Genomic DNA, 18,247 nt, shown 5'->3' with positions numbered 1-18,247 from the left:
AGCCTCAAACAGGCAGCTGCAATTCTCTCGAGCTGATTATTAGCGAGCAAGGATGTGGACCCAGCATTGTCAGATCTTATTCTTCAGCATAAACTAGAAATAGAGCTGTATTGTGAAACTGCCCCATTCTACAATGTTGGCAGTTAATTCAGAGTTACTGTCAAGCAGATTTGTATCCAAGTACATATGTACTAAGTGGGCTAAAGAAAACGTAGCTGAAACAAAACATAACTTGGCCTATCAGTTTTCTAATGGTGATTTGGGGGGTTGAAGCAGACGCTGTTCATTTATATCCCTTCACCCTCTCTGCTTCAGGGCACAGGGCCAACCTCCAGCTTCCGGAAGATTCCCTCTGGCCACCAAAGACTGCTTTGCTTGGCCGTGTGGCAGTATGGACACCCTAGAGAATTGACACCCACTGGGTGCAGCCTTCAAACTATGAGTGATGGGGCATGGGTGTATAAATACCCCAGCTCCCTCCTCGGTTGGGTCAGTTCCTCACTGGCTCCCAGAGTGTCCTCCAGCTGCCCTCCATGGTAGCTGGTTTGATAACCCATCTTTCATTGGTGCTTCTTCTCCCTCATCTCATTTTCCCACTCCCCTATAGAAGTTCCCTGTCCTCTCAGATCACCTACTAGCATTCAAATTCCTGTCTTGATTTTAGGGATAATCCATATTAAGACAGATGTTTTGTTTTGGTTTGGTTTTCACTTGGTAATTAAGCAGATCTTACAGGGGCTGAGTTTTTAGGCCAGGCCCCACAGGTAGGCCTTTGTGAAGATAGGGAAAGAAGAACAAGGCTGATATGGAGGAAGGGGCCAGAGTAGACCAAAGAAGAGTTTCCTGGTATGAGGGTTCCAGGTCTTAAACAGGGGCCCCAGGTACCATGAGGGCATTGTTACTGGACAATGGTGGGTCTAGAATGACTCCTCCTAGCAAGTGTCTTGAGCAGTGTTTTGCAGCCTAGCTGGGAGGACAAGGGCAAAGGTCAGTTAATGCTTAGAAGAGAAATTCCCAACAGATGAAGAACTCTTCAAAGATGAATTTTGAGAGGGCTGTTATGTAAATGAGGAGCAAGTAGGAGCCATGTTGTCATGTCAACGAGTAGACAACTGTTGGCATCTTATGTGAGTGAGTACTTGTCTAGGAAGGAGCAGAGACAAGAACACAGAGGCCTCTGTTGTGGGCCTGTCATGAAGGTCTCCTTTGCATTATCGTGGCTGTCACACACACACACACCCCAAACACACACACACACATTCTGTCTTTGGCTCCCCTTGATATCTTTCCTCCTCTTTGCGTAGAGTGAATAGAGAGCTCTGGAGAAGGTGGAGTCTGAAACAAAGAGGCCATTAAACTATCCAGATTTGTCTGGCCAGAGGGAACATCTTTTTCTCACTCCTGACCCAGAAGGAGCACCTTTTTATAATCTGAACAAAGTACAGGCTAACAGCCCTGTTATGTGCAAATGGCCAGCCCCAGTCCGTTTTTTAAGCTGACTTCCCAGGGTAGTAGACCGTAGAAGGGAAGTAAGGAGACCAATCATAGCTTGTCTCATCTGGAAGTCTTCTTGATCTGGGGCTTCCCACCTCAGCCTGGAACTTAGGCTGTTGAGAATGTGTAGACAGAGCCTCTGGGGGCTTTCTCTAAGGATGCTGGATCTGAGGCGGGGCCAGGAAGGAGAGGAAGAACAGGGTATTCCTTCTCTCTGCCACAGGCCTGCACCTGGAACTCAGTTCTAAAGTTTATCTCTTGATCACACAGCCAGCCCTGAGCTGGTCTCAAGACACCAGCCTTCAGCCAAGAATCCACCTAGTTTTTTAGAACAACTTTGAATATGATGGGCGCCAGTCCCTCCTTTAAAAAGCCATCAAGTTGCCGAAGTTGGCAGTTACCCAGTTGGACCTCACCAGGGCCTGATCACTCAGCCATCTTAACCACTGAATCAAGTTAGGATGGGCCCCGGCTTCCGAGCTCAGGCTTGTAAAGGGCTATGGAGCAGCTTTGTTCATTTAGCCAGATTTAGTGAGCACTTACTCTGTGCCAGGCACTGCTGGTTACTTGGGCACAGTACTGAACTGGTCATGCGTGGCCTCTGCCTTCAACAGACTCCCACTCAGATGGAGAGACAGGCAATAAAACAAGCAATTACCCCACTGAGTAACAGTGCTGTGGCATACAGAAGCCACTCATTTTTGAAAGAGTAAAATGAATGAAAGATCAAATGAATGAACAATGGAGTGTTGTGCCATCCTGACCTGGGAGGTTAGAGAAGGCTTTCTAGAGGAGGTGGTATGTAACCTGGAGGATGTAGAAATTTAGCCATATGAAATGAAGTAATGGGGAAGAGTGGCAGGGGAAATGGCAGAGGAAATGGCATGTGCAAATGGCCTGGGGTTGGGAGAGCGAGATGTGGTGACAGAACCAAGAAAATTCTAACCGATCGGCTTAGGTTATGGGGGCCACAGTGGGGGTATTTGGAAGAGATGAGGCCTGTGAAATACTCCAGGTTGTGTTGTAAATTATATTGTCATCCATGTCGAAGAATTTATATTCATCCAAAGAAATGGGACTTTTAAACAAACAGGAGATGTTGGTATTTTCAGGCACCAGGGTCAACCCAATGAGAACATTGCAGACGACCTTTATCTCTGTTTTCTGGAAAGGATAGAAAAGCATGATGCTTGATATAGTTCTCAGTTCTAATTACACAAGTTACATGTGGATATGGTCATGGTCAGGTGGAGACGTGCTGAAAGTGTGTCTGTGATCTCAGGGTGTAGGGATGAGAAGGTGAACAGGGCAGAGTTCCCTTCTGTATCCACTAGCCTAGAGGGGGCTCACACTCAGGAAATCCTTGCCCATGGGGGCCCATGATGCACCAGGACAGATGCTTTGAAATTGGTAGTCAGGGCTGGGAACAAGGACTTGGGGAGAGGAAGGCCAGCCTGGATGCCCCCAGGTATCGAGTCAGTTATAATGGATAGATAAGGGAAGGCGTCATACTCACAGGCCCCTTCATTAGAGATCTTCCAGCCTGGCCCCCTCCAAAAGGGCTTGCCTGATTCACTGGCCACCAAACATTCACCATCTCTGAGGCAAAGATTATCTGTACCCATCCTTGGACCAAGGCCCAGTCCGAGAGCCCATCAGACCCCATGATGCTTTCTCATTCCTGATGGAGGTGGTAGAAATACACATGTTGCCATTGAACGCCCAGAGGGGGGCAAGATACAGCATCCGTACTGCAGATGGGAAGACAAAAAGGAGGAGCTGAATGGGAACAGGGCCTTTACATTGTTTTTAAAAGAAGTCTCACTTAACAAAACTCCAGTTGAGCAATATTCTTTTGAGGTCCCTTGTCCCAAAGCAAAGCTCGCCAGGTCACCAGGCAGATAAAGCAGTAGCTGTGCTGGGTAGAACTTGGTAAAGCTGGACCATCACCTTGTCTGTGTGCAAAGCCTCATGGGAGAATGCACAAAGGAAGTTCCGCCTCCCCCGTCCAGAAGCTGACATCCTGAGCTGCCAGAGTTTGCTGTTACCCTCACAGCCCTGGTGTCTCTGTGTCTCACCCTCATGACCAATTGCTGAGAAGGCAGACATGGTTCTCTAAGAAAGCCCCAAAGTCCCACTCCTTTAGGCCCAAGGTACAAGGAATGAGGGGTGGGAGGGAAGCAGACTCTTGATGGTGAGGCCTTGCTAATATGCATGGGGCCCAGGGCAAGAGTAGAGAAGGAGTCCCACACACTCTACATCTCAATGTTTATAAATCAAGCCAGCAAACATAAACATAATATGTTCTCCTGTCTTGGCAAACATACCTTGAAAATGGATCTGGAAAGTCAGGTTTGATTTTAGAATCTCACACCCCTCGGAGTGGCCGGCCACAACATGGCAGTGTGGTGGGGGGGCGGGGGTTGGGGACCCTGCCTCAAGGCCCTGGCCCCTCCCTTTCTCCTCCTACCGCTTGCACCAACCAACACCATGGGCCTTCCACACGTGCACGTGGACACCTCAGCCTGGACATCAAAGCTCTGTCCAAATGGCCACCCTTGGACCTGAGAGCGTGCACATCTGAAGCATGGTGTGTCCCCAGTAGAAGAGATCCACGGATGAGCCTGCAGAGACCCTGGAAGGGGGCTCAGAGGCCATTTAAACAGAGAATTCTGGGATCTCAGAGACCCATAAGGTGCTCTCAGGGAAAGTAGTTTCCAGGTAGTGTCCTCCCGGCCCCACAGATTTCTTGCTGCCTGAGGATGGTTATCACCTGAGGAGGCCCAGGGCAGGAGTCCCTCTTGCCCACAGCTAAATAAGCATGGTACTGTTGGCAGGGACCACGGCATCATCACAGCTGTGACACTGGTCTGAACGTTTAAAGAAAACCATGCACTGTGCTTCTGAATACACCACTGCCTTCCCAAGAGCTGGCTCAACCTCCGTTCCTCCTTCATCTGTCCCAGATCAGACCCACACAGGACTCTGGGAAGACCTCCCCATTCCCACTCACCCCAAGACCAAATGTCCAAGCCCCTCCCAACGCCCTTTGTCCCAAGCACATCCTCGAGATCTTGACACCTCCACAGAGGCAAGCTCTAGCCCCCACTGCATTTTCAGCAAGAGTTTCTTGATCCAACTTGGGCACCAAGGGACTGACGAGGTTAGTGTTGATGGCTTGAGGTCCCCTTGCTGAGAAAACCAAACAGAACTGATGCCTCACCTAGTAGGAACACTGAAAAACCAAAACTCAAAGCTCAGGGCCAAGTGTGAGGGTGTGCAGAAAGGTGTGTGTTTTTTCTTGTCATTTTCGACTCTAATGATGGACTCACGTTGCCCGCTCTTCCCTTTCTCTTACACCTTACCTACCTACTAAAGGAGGAGCTCTTGCTTGGTAAGTGGATATAATCCGCAAAGACATGAGAGAATTTATTAGAAGCCACTCGAGAGCCTTAGCTACCTTCTCCAGGGGGAAAAGGACACACACAAATATCCGTAGAGAGCTTTTTTTTCGTTTGTTTTCAGTCAGACTATTTGACTTCCATTTTTTTTGCCCCCCTTTCTTTTCCCCTTTAGTTGAAAACTACTAAAATGTCATTTTGTGACCTTGACTTTATATTTAAAAAAAAAAAACTCTCTTTATTTCATTTCTTTTCCCCATGCGATATTTGTTTAGGGTTCTATTCAGGGAACTTTTTCTTTAAAAAAAAAAAAAAGTCAAATTCGTAGAGGATTTGGTTGAAGTTTAAAATTTTGGCTTTATCTCTCTTTTTTTTTAAGTTAAAAGATATATGTTTTTCATGCCCATTGTCCCATTTCTTTTCCCCTTCCCCTTCCTTCATTTTTATTATTGTTTTAGGTGAAGGGTGTGACACACACCCCTTTCGATTGAGTTGTCTCTTTTGTTTGAGTTAATTCATTAGAAATTAAATTTTGTATAATTTCCTTTTTCTTTGGTTTAATCTGGATCGCATGCTTTTTCTCTGCATGATACTTAAATCTTCCAGTTATTCTAACAGGGGGTAAAAAAATATCTCCTTTCTGTGGAATTCTTTCAGGAATTTGTGCTTTTGTTTTTTTTGGCGTCTCTCTTTCCTCTTCTCTCTCTCTCTCTCTCTCTTTCCTTTCGTTACAGTGCATCATGACGGTAAACATTTCTTGGTTATTTAGACACAGTGCACAGGCCCAGCGATCAGCAGTGTCCAACGGGTGTTTTTGCTTTCAGATCACTGGGTCGGGGTCTGCAGCTGACCTCTTTACCAAAACAGCCAGCCCGCTCACCACCTCCCGAGGACGCTCCCAGGAGTATGACTCAGGCAATGACACCTCTTCACCACCCTCCACGCAAATCAGCTCAGCCAGGTCACGGGGTCAAGAGAAGGGGAGCCCCAGTGAGGGCCTCACCAAGAGCCGAGAGCTCAACTGTGGCAACACCTCCGATTCAGGGAACTCCTTCACCACCTCCTCACCCCAGAACAAGGGAGCCACTTTGGAGAATCTCTCCCCCACCAGCAGGGGCAGAGAGTCAAGGTCAGTGCACCTGGGCTGGAGGAGGGGTGGGGGGAGGGGTTTCTGCCTTAGCTCTACCATCTCAGTCTCTCACCTTAGCCCTGTACCCATGCACTTCCCACCCATAACCCAGGAGGCTTTGATTTGCAAGAGAGAGAAAACTCAAACTGACATAATTTGGGCGGAGCGGGGGCGGGGGGAGGGGGTGGGAATCCAAAGATACCAGCTTCAGGTACAGCTGGATCCAGGGACTCAAAAATACATCATTGAGAATCTACCTTCCCCATTACATCTCTCATCTCTGCTTCCCTCTCTATTGGCTTCATTCTCAAGCAGACCCTCCCAAAGCATGGCACATACGCCAACAGCATTCACATATGCTAACCATTCTATCTGTTTAGCCAGCCAATGGAAGGAGAATGCTCTTTCCCAAAAATTTCACCAAAATACCAGGGCAGATTCTCATTGTTTCTGCTTGGCCCATCTTGGGTCATTTGCCCACCCTTAGACCAGTCACTCTGGCCCAGGAGATGCTGTGCTCTTGGCAAGAATATGTCACATGCTACCATCAGGGTTAGTGAGTAGTCTTCCCACATACACAAAAGTTGGGGGAGGTCCAGTTGTCTGAAGGAAACGTCAGGGTACTGATATCAGGAAGGATGGAAATGGGCAGGAAAAAACAAATATCAGTTTTACCAGTAATCTCAGGAGAAGGTCTAACATTAAATTCATTTAAAGTTGCAGTCATGTTAAAACATTTAAATGTACTGAAACCTTGTGTCAACACAAAAACCTGCTCCTGGTTGTTTGTAGCAGCTTTATTCATAATTGCCCAAACTTGGAAACACCTAAGACATTCTTCAGTAGGTGAATAAACTGTAGTACATCCAGACAAGGGAATATTATTCAGCACTAAAAAGAAATGAGCTATCAAGCCATGAAGAGACGTGGAGGAAATTTAAATGAGTGAAAGAAACCAGTCTGAAGGCTACCTATGGTACAATTCCAACTCTATGACATTCTGGAAAAGGCAAAACTAAGGAGACAGTAAGCAGATCAGTGGGTAGAGAGATGTAGAGAGGGAAGGGGTTAGAGAGGGATGAACAGGTGGAGCACAGATCCATAGTTTACATTAATCAAAACCCATTGGGTTCACAAGAGTGAACGCTAATGGAAACCGTGGACTCCAGGGTGATGACATGTCAGTGGAGGTTCACTGGTGGTAACAAATGTATCGCTCTTATGTGAGATGTGGAGAGTACAGAGAGTTCCCATACAGTGTGTACATGTGTGAGTGTGTGTATCTTCACACCTTGCTAGATGCAGTTTTCCTGCAGAGAATCTTGCATGCAGCGGCTTATGAGCCAGGTGTAAACTCTACTTCATTACCCCCTTACCCTCTCATTCAAGAAATCACAGCAAAATGCTAATCACTGAGGATAATGTCACAATTACAGCTAGTAGAAATCGCTGATCATTGACTCTCTATCATTCATTCAGCTACTTATCCGTCTCCTGGTTATCAGGCACCTCCTAGAAGCCAGCCACTCAGCTTGGTGCTGGAGAAAGGAAAATGGCACGGTCCTTTTCCTCAGGAGCATATAATGAGGCAGATGCAGGAGGGGTGGAAGAGATTTGCTGGTTACATTCTCATGCTAACAGTGGGGTCTTCTTTCTCCTGGGGGTGGGAGTCTGCTTTTGCTCAAAGTGGCCAAGATGTCAGAATGATAAGCAAAGCCTTAGCAGTGAAGCAGTTAATGGTTTCTTCAAGGACAGAGCGCCCTTTGTCCCCAACACATAGCCCACTTCAGTTCTGGACAAACAGCTTGGCATCTCCACGGAGCCTCTGGTTTGCCTGCCCTGGGACATCCCTGGCCTCAGTTCACACCCAAGCCTGCCAGGGAGCCAGGGCTGGGTCAGAACAAATGTCAGTATCTCCGAGAACAGGCAGTGGAATTCCCAGATGAGATAGGGAGGACAGGTGTCTACTTACATACTGCAGGGCAAAAAAAAAAAGAACCAGAATAGTAATAGTAATAACAACTGATAATAATAATGACTGCTAATACGTGTCGAGCCCTGATTATACGCTAGGTGCCAAGCCAAGTGCTTGTCGTGGATCATCTTCCTTCACTCCTCATAGAACCTTTATGGGATAAGTATTATCAGAGATCTTTTTTAGCTGCTGGGGAAACTGAGACTCAGAGTAGTTAAGAAACTTAGGATCATAAGGGCCAGCACCAGGATTCACACACAGATCTGTCATAGCACTGAAGCTAAAGCCTGAGTGGCGTCTAGCAGTTTCCTGCTTCATTTGATCTCTATGGACAGCCAAATTAAATCATTTAGACCCAGCCTTTCATTTTGAAATATAAATGATCTCTAAATTCATGGCTGTTTATGTCATGTCAGCAATGAGCAGAGAGCTGAGAGGAAGAGACATCATCAGCTCTAAATTTAGGGAACCTTCAACAGTGAAGATAGGGGACTGGTGGGGTGACGGGCATAGGCTTTGAAGCTGGACAGATCAGGGTTTGAGACTCTGGGTGGCCTTGAGGAAGTAACTAACCGTTCTGAGTCTTCCCTGTAAATCGGGGAGAATAGTGCCAGTTTCCTAGGGTTGTTGGGAGGACCATACAAGATGATGCTGGTGGAGCACCCAGGATACTAAGAGGCTCAAGTGTTTATTTCACAACTATTTATTCATGACCTACGACAGATGTATCAGGCTCTGTCCGAGGTGCTGGGATACAGTTTCCAGAGACATGAGTCCTCTCCCCAAGGAGTTCAATGCTCGGGGAGGAAGAGACCATTGTAAGACCAAGTGAGTCCTTCTAGGGACAGGGGGTGCATAGAGGCCGGGGGCCGTGGTAACACATTGAGGGTCACCCAACTAGACTCAGGGAGATGTCAAAAAAGGCCTCCCAGAAAAGGTGAAGTCAAACTAAAGCCTGAACCATGAGTAGTTATTGTCAGGTGAGGAGGGGAGGGAAGAGGGTTCCAGGCAGTGGGCATGTTCTAAGGCCTGGAGACAGGGAAGGAATAGGGATATTACAGGAGGAACAAGTAGTCCATTATGGCTGGAGTCAAGAGAGGAAAGTGCCAAGAGCTGAGATTGGAGGGGTGCGCAGGGGCCGGATCATGATGAGCATGGAAACCATATATTAACAGGATTGGAACTTGACTCCTGGCCCAAACAAATGAACATGCCCTTACTGAGAACCCAACAGGAGCTTCACATGGCTCCAGGCAGGGTGGGAACACAGAAGACAGGACCCTGTCATTGGGTGATTTTGAACAAGCCTTCACTCTTCTTTGGGTCTCAATTCCCCCATCTGCAAAATGAGCTACATCAAAGTTTCCCAAATTTAAACCACCTATATGGCCCTTTGTTGATTTTCACCATATCCCTGTACTACTGGTACTTTTACTTTAATAAACTCACTTTTTTATATAAGGAAACTTACACCACTATCTTACCTAGAAATTTTATAGCACTCGTCCTAAATAGAAAGCACCTGCAAAATACATGATTTATATATGAAAATACATAAAGACGGTGTATTTAATTCTAGTTAGCAACAGTTGCCTGCCCAAGGCACCAGATCTGGGAGACTGCAGTGTTGAACCCACTAGTACCCAACCCGGAGTTTCTCATTAATGTAATCAGAAGGACTGGAAAAGACTCAAAAGGGAATAAATCTCTATGTGATTGGTGTTATTTACCATTATGCCCATGCCCACTGACCTAAAATGCTCTGAAGTGCCCCCTGTGGAATGTGTCCCCCTCTGTCCCTATTCCTCTGACATCTGTGGCCTGGAAAGTTTCCGCGAGGCAGTAAGATGGGAATAAGTGGAAAGGGGTTTCTGAGAGTACCACAGCCTAGGCGCAGGTAGGGAGAGGAGTATCAGCTCCAGATGCCTGCAGACCAGCGGGCAGGCCATTGCTAACAGGCGTTCTCCCCACATCTGCAGAGGATTTCGGTCGCCATGTCTGGAATGTGCAGAAGTGAAGAAGTCCAGTTTGGTCCCATCCACAGCCCGGAGCTCCCCCATGAGAGGGTGCTCCCGCAGCCCCTCCTATGCCAGCACCCGTTCTTCCAGCCACTCCTCCCGATCCCCAAACCCCAGGGCCTCCCCCAGGTACACCCGAAGCCGATCCACCTCCTCTGGAAAAAGGTGAGTGCCACTTTGTCCTCTGTTCTGCAGCGCTTTCCTCCTTAGGGAGCTAGTTATGGTAACCGGAGATGGCCTTTGGCCCTCGGCGGAGAAGGAGTCAGACAGACTTGAGTTTTGAATGCCCACTATATCCATTCCTAGCTGGTGGCCCTGGGCCTCAAATAACCTCTCCGAGCCTCAGTTTCCTTATCTGCAAAGTGAAAACATTCACCTCTCTGTGCCTCGGTTTTCCCATCTGTGGAATGGGATTGATAATAGTACCTAATGCTAGGATGTGTTGAGGATTCAATGAGAGAATGCACACAAAGCATTAGTTCAATGTCTGACACGTAATAAAATACACAACAATCATAGCTAACATTTCCTGTGTGCTGCCTATGTGAGGTATGTGATTGACCCTAATTTACTCATTTAATTTACAACTCTATAGGGTAAGTACGATTATTTATCCCCATTTTATAGATGAGAAAACAGAGGCCCAGAGAAGTGAAATCACCTGTTCAAGGTCATACAGCTAATAAGTGGCCTTAAATGGTAAGAATTCAAGAAGAAGTTGTCAATATTATTATTAATCGGCCAGAAGAGAGGGAATTTCATTCTCAGGAAAGGGCCAGATTCCTCAGCCTGGCGTCCAGAAAGAAGAAGGTCTCCCTCAGGGGACCAGCTGAATAAAGCCCTACACATCCGGGACGACCCCGTCGAAGCCCAGCAGGCCCCTCGGGGACTGTTTGCTCTCCCGCAGGTCCTACTCGCGCTCTTCCAGCTATTCCTCCAAGTCCGGCAAGAGGAGCCCACCCAGCAGAAGCTCCCGATCGCGCCGCAGCCCCAGCTACTCCCGTTACAGCCCCAACAGGTACAGGCCCCGCCCCCAAGCACAGGCCCCGCCTCCCCGGCCTCCTCCCCCACCCACCTCTCTGGGGAGCTTCACCGAAGCCCCGCCCCTGCTCCCCCCTCGTCTAGCATTGCAGGAGTAGGGATGCGGAGACGACCCAGCATCCTTGTAGTTTTCTTCGTCTCCGCTGGAGTGGATATGTTTGGGCCCCCAAACATATCCTTGAGTCCTAACGTACCCCCGTAATATACAGCCAGCCACACCCCAGAACTCACATCCCGGCCCTCAACCTCTTCACACACCTAATACTACCCTTCATCCCCATATTCAGAGCCCCCGGTTCTTACGCATGCACCAGGGCCCTCTTGACGTCCACATTCTCACCCCCGCAGCACCCGCGCCCCTGTAATGCCCACCCTCGAAGGCTGAGCACCCGGGCACACGCCCGGCCTCCCCCCACAGTACTGAACCACAGCCCTGTCCTTTTCCCTCCCGCATTCCCTGAGGCCCCGGGAGAAACCATCCCCTGCCCCAGCGGGGTGCAGGGCGCAGGTGAGAGGATGTGAGTGCCCCTGGCTCATGCGGATCTCCCAGCTCCCCAGTAACCCCCGCATCCCTTCAGGGAGCGGGACCCCAAGTACAATGAGAAGGACTCCCAGCAGCGGGAGCGCGAGCGAGCGCGTCGGAGACGGCGGTCCTACTCGCCCATGCGGAAGCGCCGGAGAGACTCCCCGAGCCACCTGGAGGCGCGGAGGATAACCAGGTAAGGCCAGGAGGGCCGGGGGTGCCCACCTTCACCCTCACTCTCACCCCTCCCACCCGCTAGGGCCCCGGGTTCTCCCCGTGCCCCCTTGGAGCTGGATTTCAGGATTGTGGGAGCTCAGACACACTTCGCGGGCTCTGCTGGGAGGGGGCAGGGCCTCCGGGGCGGGGCTAGGATGGGTGCCTGGAACAGGGGTGGGATCAGCCTGAGGAATCCGGGGGGGTGGCCCAAGGGGTGTGGCCGGGGTCTGCGGAGGGGGCTGGGAGGTCGCGTCGAGGAAACGCGGGCCAAAGCAGTAGGGCAGGGCCTTTGCCTGGGGGGTGGAGCCGGCCAGTGGAGACAGATCACGCTCAGACGCACAAACCAGGCTTTAATAGGCCCTGATCACACCCTGCACCAAGTGTGGAGAGGGCAAGAAGGATCATTTAGGTGCCAAAGGGACTTAGAGGGAGCCCTGGTGGGTGAGGGGGAGAGGTGGGTGAGGGGCTCTGGGGTGGAATCCCGGCTGTGGCACTTTTCAGGTAAGCTGGGAGAGTCTCTTCACCCCCAGAGAAGGAGTCAGACAGACCTCACCCGAGGTCTTCAGTCCTCACCCATGAAGGATGGAAGGAAATAACTCCCAGGAATATCATGAGGATGAAATGCAAGGGGGCAAAGAGATGGGAACCCACTTTGTAAACTGAAATGCAGAACACTAGAACCCTCAGTGTGCCGTTGTTTCGGATTGAATGGTCAGACTAGGTGGATAAGGTTTCCAGTAACAGCTAAGGTCTTAGATGAGAAAAGCCCTAGAAAAGAAGCCTGAGGTCTGAGTGGACACGTATTTCTTAGGCCTTGAAAGCAGTAAGAATGGCTGAGTCTTGCCCTAAAATTGGCTGCTGACAATCAGTTGGGCTCTTCCTCCTGGCCCTCCAAGGGTCAGCCACTCCATCCAGAGACTCACGGGACTGGGGCTGGGGTGTCCTCCTGGCTGCCTAGTGCCTCCTCCCTAGAGATGACCTGGAGGAGGAAAAAGCACTTGTGCCCCAAACAATAAGATGGGGATAAAGCATCACCTTCTCAGATATCCCACAGAACACCCTGGTACACAGGAAGTCCTACACCCACCGCGTTGACCAGAGGTGTCCTTGAGGTTGACTTGGAGGACGGCTGAGCTAAACAAAGTGGCATTTCTAAAAGGCCCTCTTGTTTCCTTAGTCAACCTCAAATAGTCCATCTTGATGAACCCATTCAGTGTTTCCCAAACTTCAGTCACCCAGAGCATCTAAGCACTTTTGACTTGTCTGTTTAGTAAGTGTACTGTAGCTTACTTAATTTTCTTTAAATAGATACGCTCTTTCTTAGAGGTCCATACATTTAATTCAAAAGGAATACACCACAGTATGCTATAGTAAATGGACAACCAGCCTCTCTTACCGTAAATAGAAGGTTCTAGTAAAAGTAAAAGCACAACAAAACTGCAATTAAAGCCTAGGTGTAGATCCTATTGCCAGTTGGAGGATCCGAGCCCCAGGCTTGCTTTATTAAAAAGTGAGATCGGTGACTTCTCAAGACCCCAGCACTAGGCTGAGACCATCCCCTGGATGTTCTCGGGACAGCACGAGGAGCGTAGGCGGAGGGCCTCCCAGGGGCCTGGGAGGTGGAAGTTACTGCTCTGCCCCGCCCTCCGCCCCCCGCCGGCAGGCGCCCCCGGGGCCGGGGTGGGCGGAGTCTGGTCCTCAAGCGCGCTCCGTCTGGTCTCCGCAGTGCCCGGAAACGCCCCATCCCCTACTACCGGCCCAGCCCCTCCTCATCCGGCAGCCTCAGCAGCGCCTCCTCCTGGTACAGCAGCAGCAGCCGCTCGGCCAGCCGCAGCTCTTCCCGCAGCCGCAGCTATTCCCGCAGCCGCAGCCGCAGCCGCAGCCGCAGCCGCAGCCGCAGCCGGACCCGCGCAAGCAGCGGCTCCAGCTCGCGCAGCCCCAGCCTGGGCTCCCGGAGCCGGAGCCGGAGCCGGAGCCGGAGCTACAGCTCAGCAGACAGCTACTCCAGCACGAGGCGCTAAGCCAGAGCCCTCCCTTGAGCCGGCTGCCTGCAGGGGGGCCCCTTTCACTCTGCCAGCCTACCCCCCCTCCTCTGCCCCCCCTGCCTGCTCCTTGGGGACGGACCTTGCGGGCTCCTGGACCCTGTCCTTCCTGCTCTCCTGGGGAGGAGGAAAAGAGGGTACGGGGCCTTCAGCCTCTATGTCAAACCGCCAGGAGCCTCCACCAGCACCACGCCGGGGCTCGACTCGGGCCTGGGCGTATGGAGAGAACCACCCTCTGTTGGCACAAAAAACCTCAATGTTCTGTAAGAAGCAACGGGTCCGTGACTCCAACGCTTGGGCCTGGCCAGGAAAACAGAGTTCTGCTCACCCACTGCTCCTAGGATGCATATGGAAGGCTAGCATCACACCTGCCCTCCTTCTCCCCTCATTCGGCCTCCTGAGCGGGTGTGTGAACCCTCGTGGGGTGGGAGGAGACGAAAGGAAACCAAGGGCAGTTAGGCCCGGGAGAGGGGGTCAGGCCTTTCACCGCCCACCCACCCCCGAAACAGGCGGGAGCAAAGGCTAGAAGGCAATCGGAAGGGGGAGAGAAGGGGTCTGAGTAGGGATCGTGGAGGTTTCAGTGGGGAGGAAGTGTCAGGAGAGAGGAAATGGGTTCTCTGGTTGTGAGTATAGACGCAAAAGGGCAGGGGTCATTCTGCTGCCCACCCCCCTATTATCTTGGCCTGGTCAGGAGAAGCAGTCTAGTAGGTTCTAGCAATGGAGAGGCCCCCACATGGCTTAGACAGCCTCTTGGCTGTTCACAGGGCCCCTGAACCTCCCTGAGAAAGGACACAGTGGACAGGACAGCTTGGTCCACAGTCCCACAGCCCAGATTTGCCTCAGCTCCCACTAGCTGGCACCAGCTTAATTCCACGAGACCATCTGCTGAACGTCCCCCAGTGCCATGGCCAGCTGCCAGTCCCCAGCGCCGGCCAGTCTGGCCTTACCCTCCCGTTGGTGCCTGCCTGCCCCCTCCCCCACCGCCCAGACGGCCACACCCTGGAGCCCACCCAAAACAGCCGAGCATCGGCTCACCCGCCCTCAGCCCCAGCCAACCCCTTTGCCTCTCAGGAATTTGCCAGGATGGGGCACAGCAGCTCAGGTTTTGGGGGGAAAGACCCAAATCCAGAGAGTGGGAGGGGACAGGGGCTTGGATACTCCATAGCCTGGGATTCTTCTGGCTTCTGAGGCTTCTCTATCAGCTCAAGCCCCACCTTCATCTCTGCCCTCCCCCTGTCTTCCCTCTGCCCAGGGCTGGGCAGCACGGGTAAGCTGATCTCCAACACACAAATACCACCAGTTGCTTCATCCGCAGCAGGCACTGAGAACAGGGGTGTGAGGGAGAGGATCCTTAAAATAAACCCTTGGGCATCCCCCTCACCAGCTGACTGGCTTTCCGGAGCCTTGTGGGTGAGTTTCAAGTTTGCGGTAGCAAGGGCAGCGGGACAGGGCATGGAGGGAGACAGTGAGGGGGGACAGTTCCTGGCTCTGGATACTGGGGCCAGCTATGGGGAAGCAGGGACCAAACACTATCCTTCCCACCCCAGGGAAAACATTGGCACAAAAAAATCCTTTTTCTTGAAAGCCGTGACCTGTCCCCCCCCACCCCCCATCTTTCCCATTACATCAGCCCGTGGGCCAGAAACTGCCCTGCAACCACCCACAAGTCCTTCCTCCATCAGGAGAGCCGAAAGCGAGGCGCCCCAGACAGCACTGGACGACCTGGCCTTCCCATGATGCCCTCTGGCCCAGCCCTGGGCCCCACCTGCCCAGACTGACAGATGCCGATGCCGTCACCGCAGAAGGCCGGATGGCAGGTGCCTGGGACAGGGGCAGGTGCCCTGGGAGGGCATGTACAGCAACTGTAAATAACCCTCTTCCCTGCCCAGGAACACAAACTGGGCTCCAGTCTCCCATCATGGAGCCACGGAACCTCATTAGCGGGACAGCAGTGAGCGAGGCCCGAGAGCCTCCCATCAGACTGCCTTCAGACAACTCTAGGGGACCATTTTGCCTGGGGCTCCTAGCAAACCTATTATTTATTTTATTTATTTATGTTTATTTATTTATTTATGTGATGATTTCTCTCTCTCTCTCTCTCTAGTTGCCATTAGCAGTATTCAACTATTTATTTACATGGAGAGGTGTATGTATGTGTGTGTGTGTGTGTGTGTGTGTGTGTGTTTCGGGGCGGGGGGGGCTTCTGAATTATCTTTGCGCATCTTTTTTCCCTCATGTCTTTGTGGGTGGAATCTGAGAGGTCGGGTGTTGAGTAGGGATGTTGGCTTTGTCCCTGCAGGGGAGACCCACAGAGCTCTAAGTCCAAACATCCTGGAGTTGGCCTGAGAGGGTGGGGGGAGCGCTTCAGACCCAAGGTTCGTCGTTACGTCAGTGAGGTTCAGGCTTGCGCCCCAGCTCCCTGCCCACCAGCTGCACTGAGGCATCAGAAAGCTGAAGAAATGCCACGAGGCTTGTGAGCTAAGGCCCCAAAATGGTACAGTGGAGTCACAGCTCACGTGGGGGTTGGAGTCTAAAGTTAGCATAACCTAACTAAGGCAAAATTTGCAGAGTCCGAGATCTCGGTGTGACTGTCTCTGGCCCACTGAGGAGGCTTTGTGTAGTACTTATTGAAGTAGCCGCCTTGGGTTTGGGCAGCCATGGTGGTTGAAGCAATGTCTGGTTTAGCAGTGGGATTGAACTTCGAGATGACAAGGAGAGAGTATGGCAAGAATTAAGCTCACTGAGGGGAGAGAAGATGCACCTGTGGTCTCTCACCCTTATTCCAGGGCATACGGTAGTGGGCAGGATCCCTCACTAGCTTTTCTGAGCATGCCTGGTTGGTTCCATGTAAATTATACATGCTTCTGCCTCCCCTGTAGCCCATTTCTCCCCATCCCCTGAGGTTTTTCCAGGCTGCTCTCTTCCTTCTGCAGTAGACACACACTGCTTTCCGGAGCAGTGTCCACCATCCTAAGAGAGATACACAGACTCAAAGCAAAAAGCCTTTTACTGTGATCTTTTGCTTTCCATCAGAGGAGAGCACAAAGCTATTTCAGAAATTAGGGAAAGGGGGGGAAAAAGACAAGATGAAAGGAGCAGCCAGGGGTTCCCCCAAGAAGGTCATTTCGGGGCCCATCGAGCCCGGATCTAGACGCCTATACCAGTTCTGCCTCTGACTAACTGCAGGGTCTTCTTGCTGCTTCCCAGAGAGGGCCCCACCCTTTCCAAAGTCACCATTCACTGCCTTGAAATCGCCAGCTCCTCTGGGTCCAGCTTTGAGTTTGGAGAGATTTCTGCAACATCCCTGGTTGTTTCCCTGGCAATGTGATTTTACCCAGCTCTAACCCCCAGCCAGGGGAAAGTTTGCAAGAAGGCTGCTTAAATGCCTCCTGGGGTGGGGAGTGAGGGAGGGAATCTCTGTCCCTCCCTCTTGCCGGATATGCTTCTCTAATTTCCCTTACATTTCCTTTCTTATGCATCCAAAAATAAAACGCTTGTTGGGGTGCTGGTAACCTTGCTTAACCAGAGCCCCCAGTTCCTGGCATCAGCATTCCTCTGCCTACTTCGCCCACATCACCTTCTGTTTCCAGGGAATGAGACAAATTGCCTGAAACCTGCGTGTGGTATGCACTTATTTTAAAAGCCAGCATTGGGGAGTGTGGCACGTGGCCCAGCAAACATGCAGCCTTCCTGGATGAATGAACCTGGACAGATCGCTCCATTTTTCCAAGCCAAAAATTACCCCTTTGAGAAGTGGCAGAGTTTTTGATATATAATCCAGAATGTTGACCGGAGGCCTGGGAAATTGTCCAAAGACAGGGTGAGTTCACCAGGATTGAGAAGAAAAAGGAAAACAGCCTCAAATCTTTTTAGGAGGTTCTCAATCATTAGAGTAAAACTTAAAGCAATATGTGAATTCCCTTCAGTTAAGAAAAGCTAACTCCCTCAAAGCCCCCATCCAGGAACATTCTAGTTCCTCAAGGTTCGACTGCCTTCCTATCTCTGTTTCTTCCCTTCTTGAAGGAAAGGCAATCTTTCAGAAGCCAAACAACATTTAAGATGTTTGAAAGACACGAGGGTCTTGGTCTCAGAGAGCCCCCATCATCCATGAGCTCAGAACCATCCTCTTTCCCAAAGGCTTTGCTTGACTTGGCATCTCCCCTCTGTCTGTGGCTGCTGTTTTGGACTTCTTTTTCTTTATTGAGGGTTTTTTTGGGGGGGTGGTTTTGCATTGTAAATACCATGATGGGGGGCCCCTCATCAGAACATGGCTTATTTAATAATTTATTGCCTATTTATTGAGTGGTATCGGGAGAGGAGAGGGACCACCTCTTTCCCTGAATTGCTATTGGAAATCGGTGATCTCCCAGCTCTGGGTGCGGCCGTCTGCAGCAAAGGGCATGATCAC

At 50.8% G+C, this 18,247-nt stretch overlaps 1 protein-coding gene across 2 annotated transcripts in view; it reads left to right on the top strand.

The window, feature by feature from the left end:
• The window catches only part of SRRM4 (serine/arginine repetitive matrix 4), a 399,023-nt gene extending 381,042 nt beyond the window's left edge, over positions 1-17,981 (top strand). For both annotated transcript variants that reach the window (XM_081802086.1, XM_081802088.1), the window contains 5 exons: positions 5,720-6,024; positions 9,979-10,182; positions 10,925-11,035; positions 11,637-11,777; positions 13,524-17,981. In XM_081802086.1, the coding sequence (XP_081658212.1) occupies positions 5,720-6,024; positions 9,979-10,182; positions 10,925-11,035; positions 11,637-11,777; positions 13,524-13,818 (1,056 nt within the window). In that variant the 3' untranslated portion in view covers positions 13,819-17,981. The remainder of the gene's footprint in view (positions 1-5,719; positions 6,025-9,978; positions 10,183-10,924; positions 11,036-11,636; positions 11,778-13,523) is intronic.
• The last annotated feature ends 266 nt before the right edge of the window (positions 17,982-18,247 follow it).

This window comes from Leptonychotes weddellii, chromosome 13 (assembly GCF_054177405.1).
Source record: "Leptonychotes weddellii isolate Sample4059 chromosome 13, ASM5417740v2, whole genome shotgun sequence".
Taxonomy (NCBI): domain Eukaryota; kingdom Metazoa; phylum Chordata; class Mammalia; order Carnivora; family Phocidae; genus Leptonychotes; species Leptonychotes weddellii.
The sequence above is the reverse complement of the archived record's forward strand: the minus strand, read 5'-3'. Positions and strand labels throughout refer to the sequence as shown.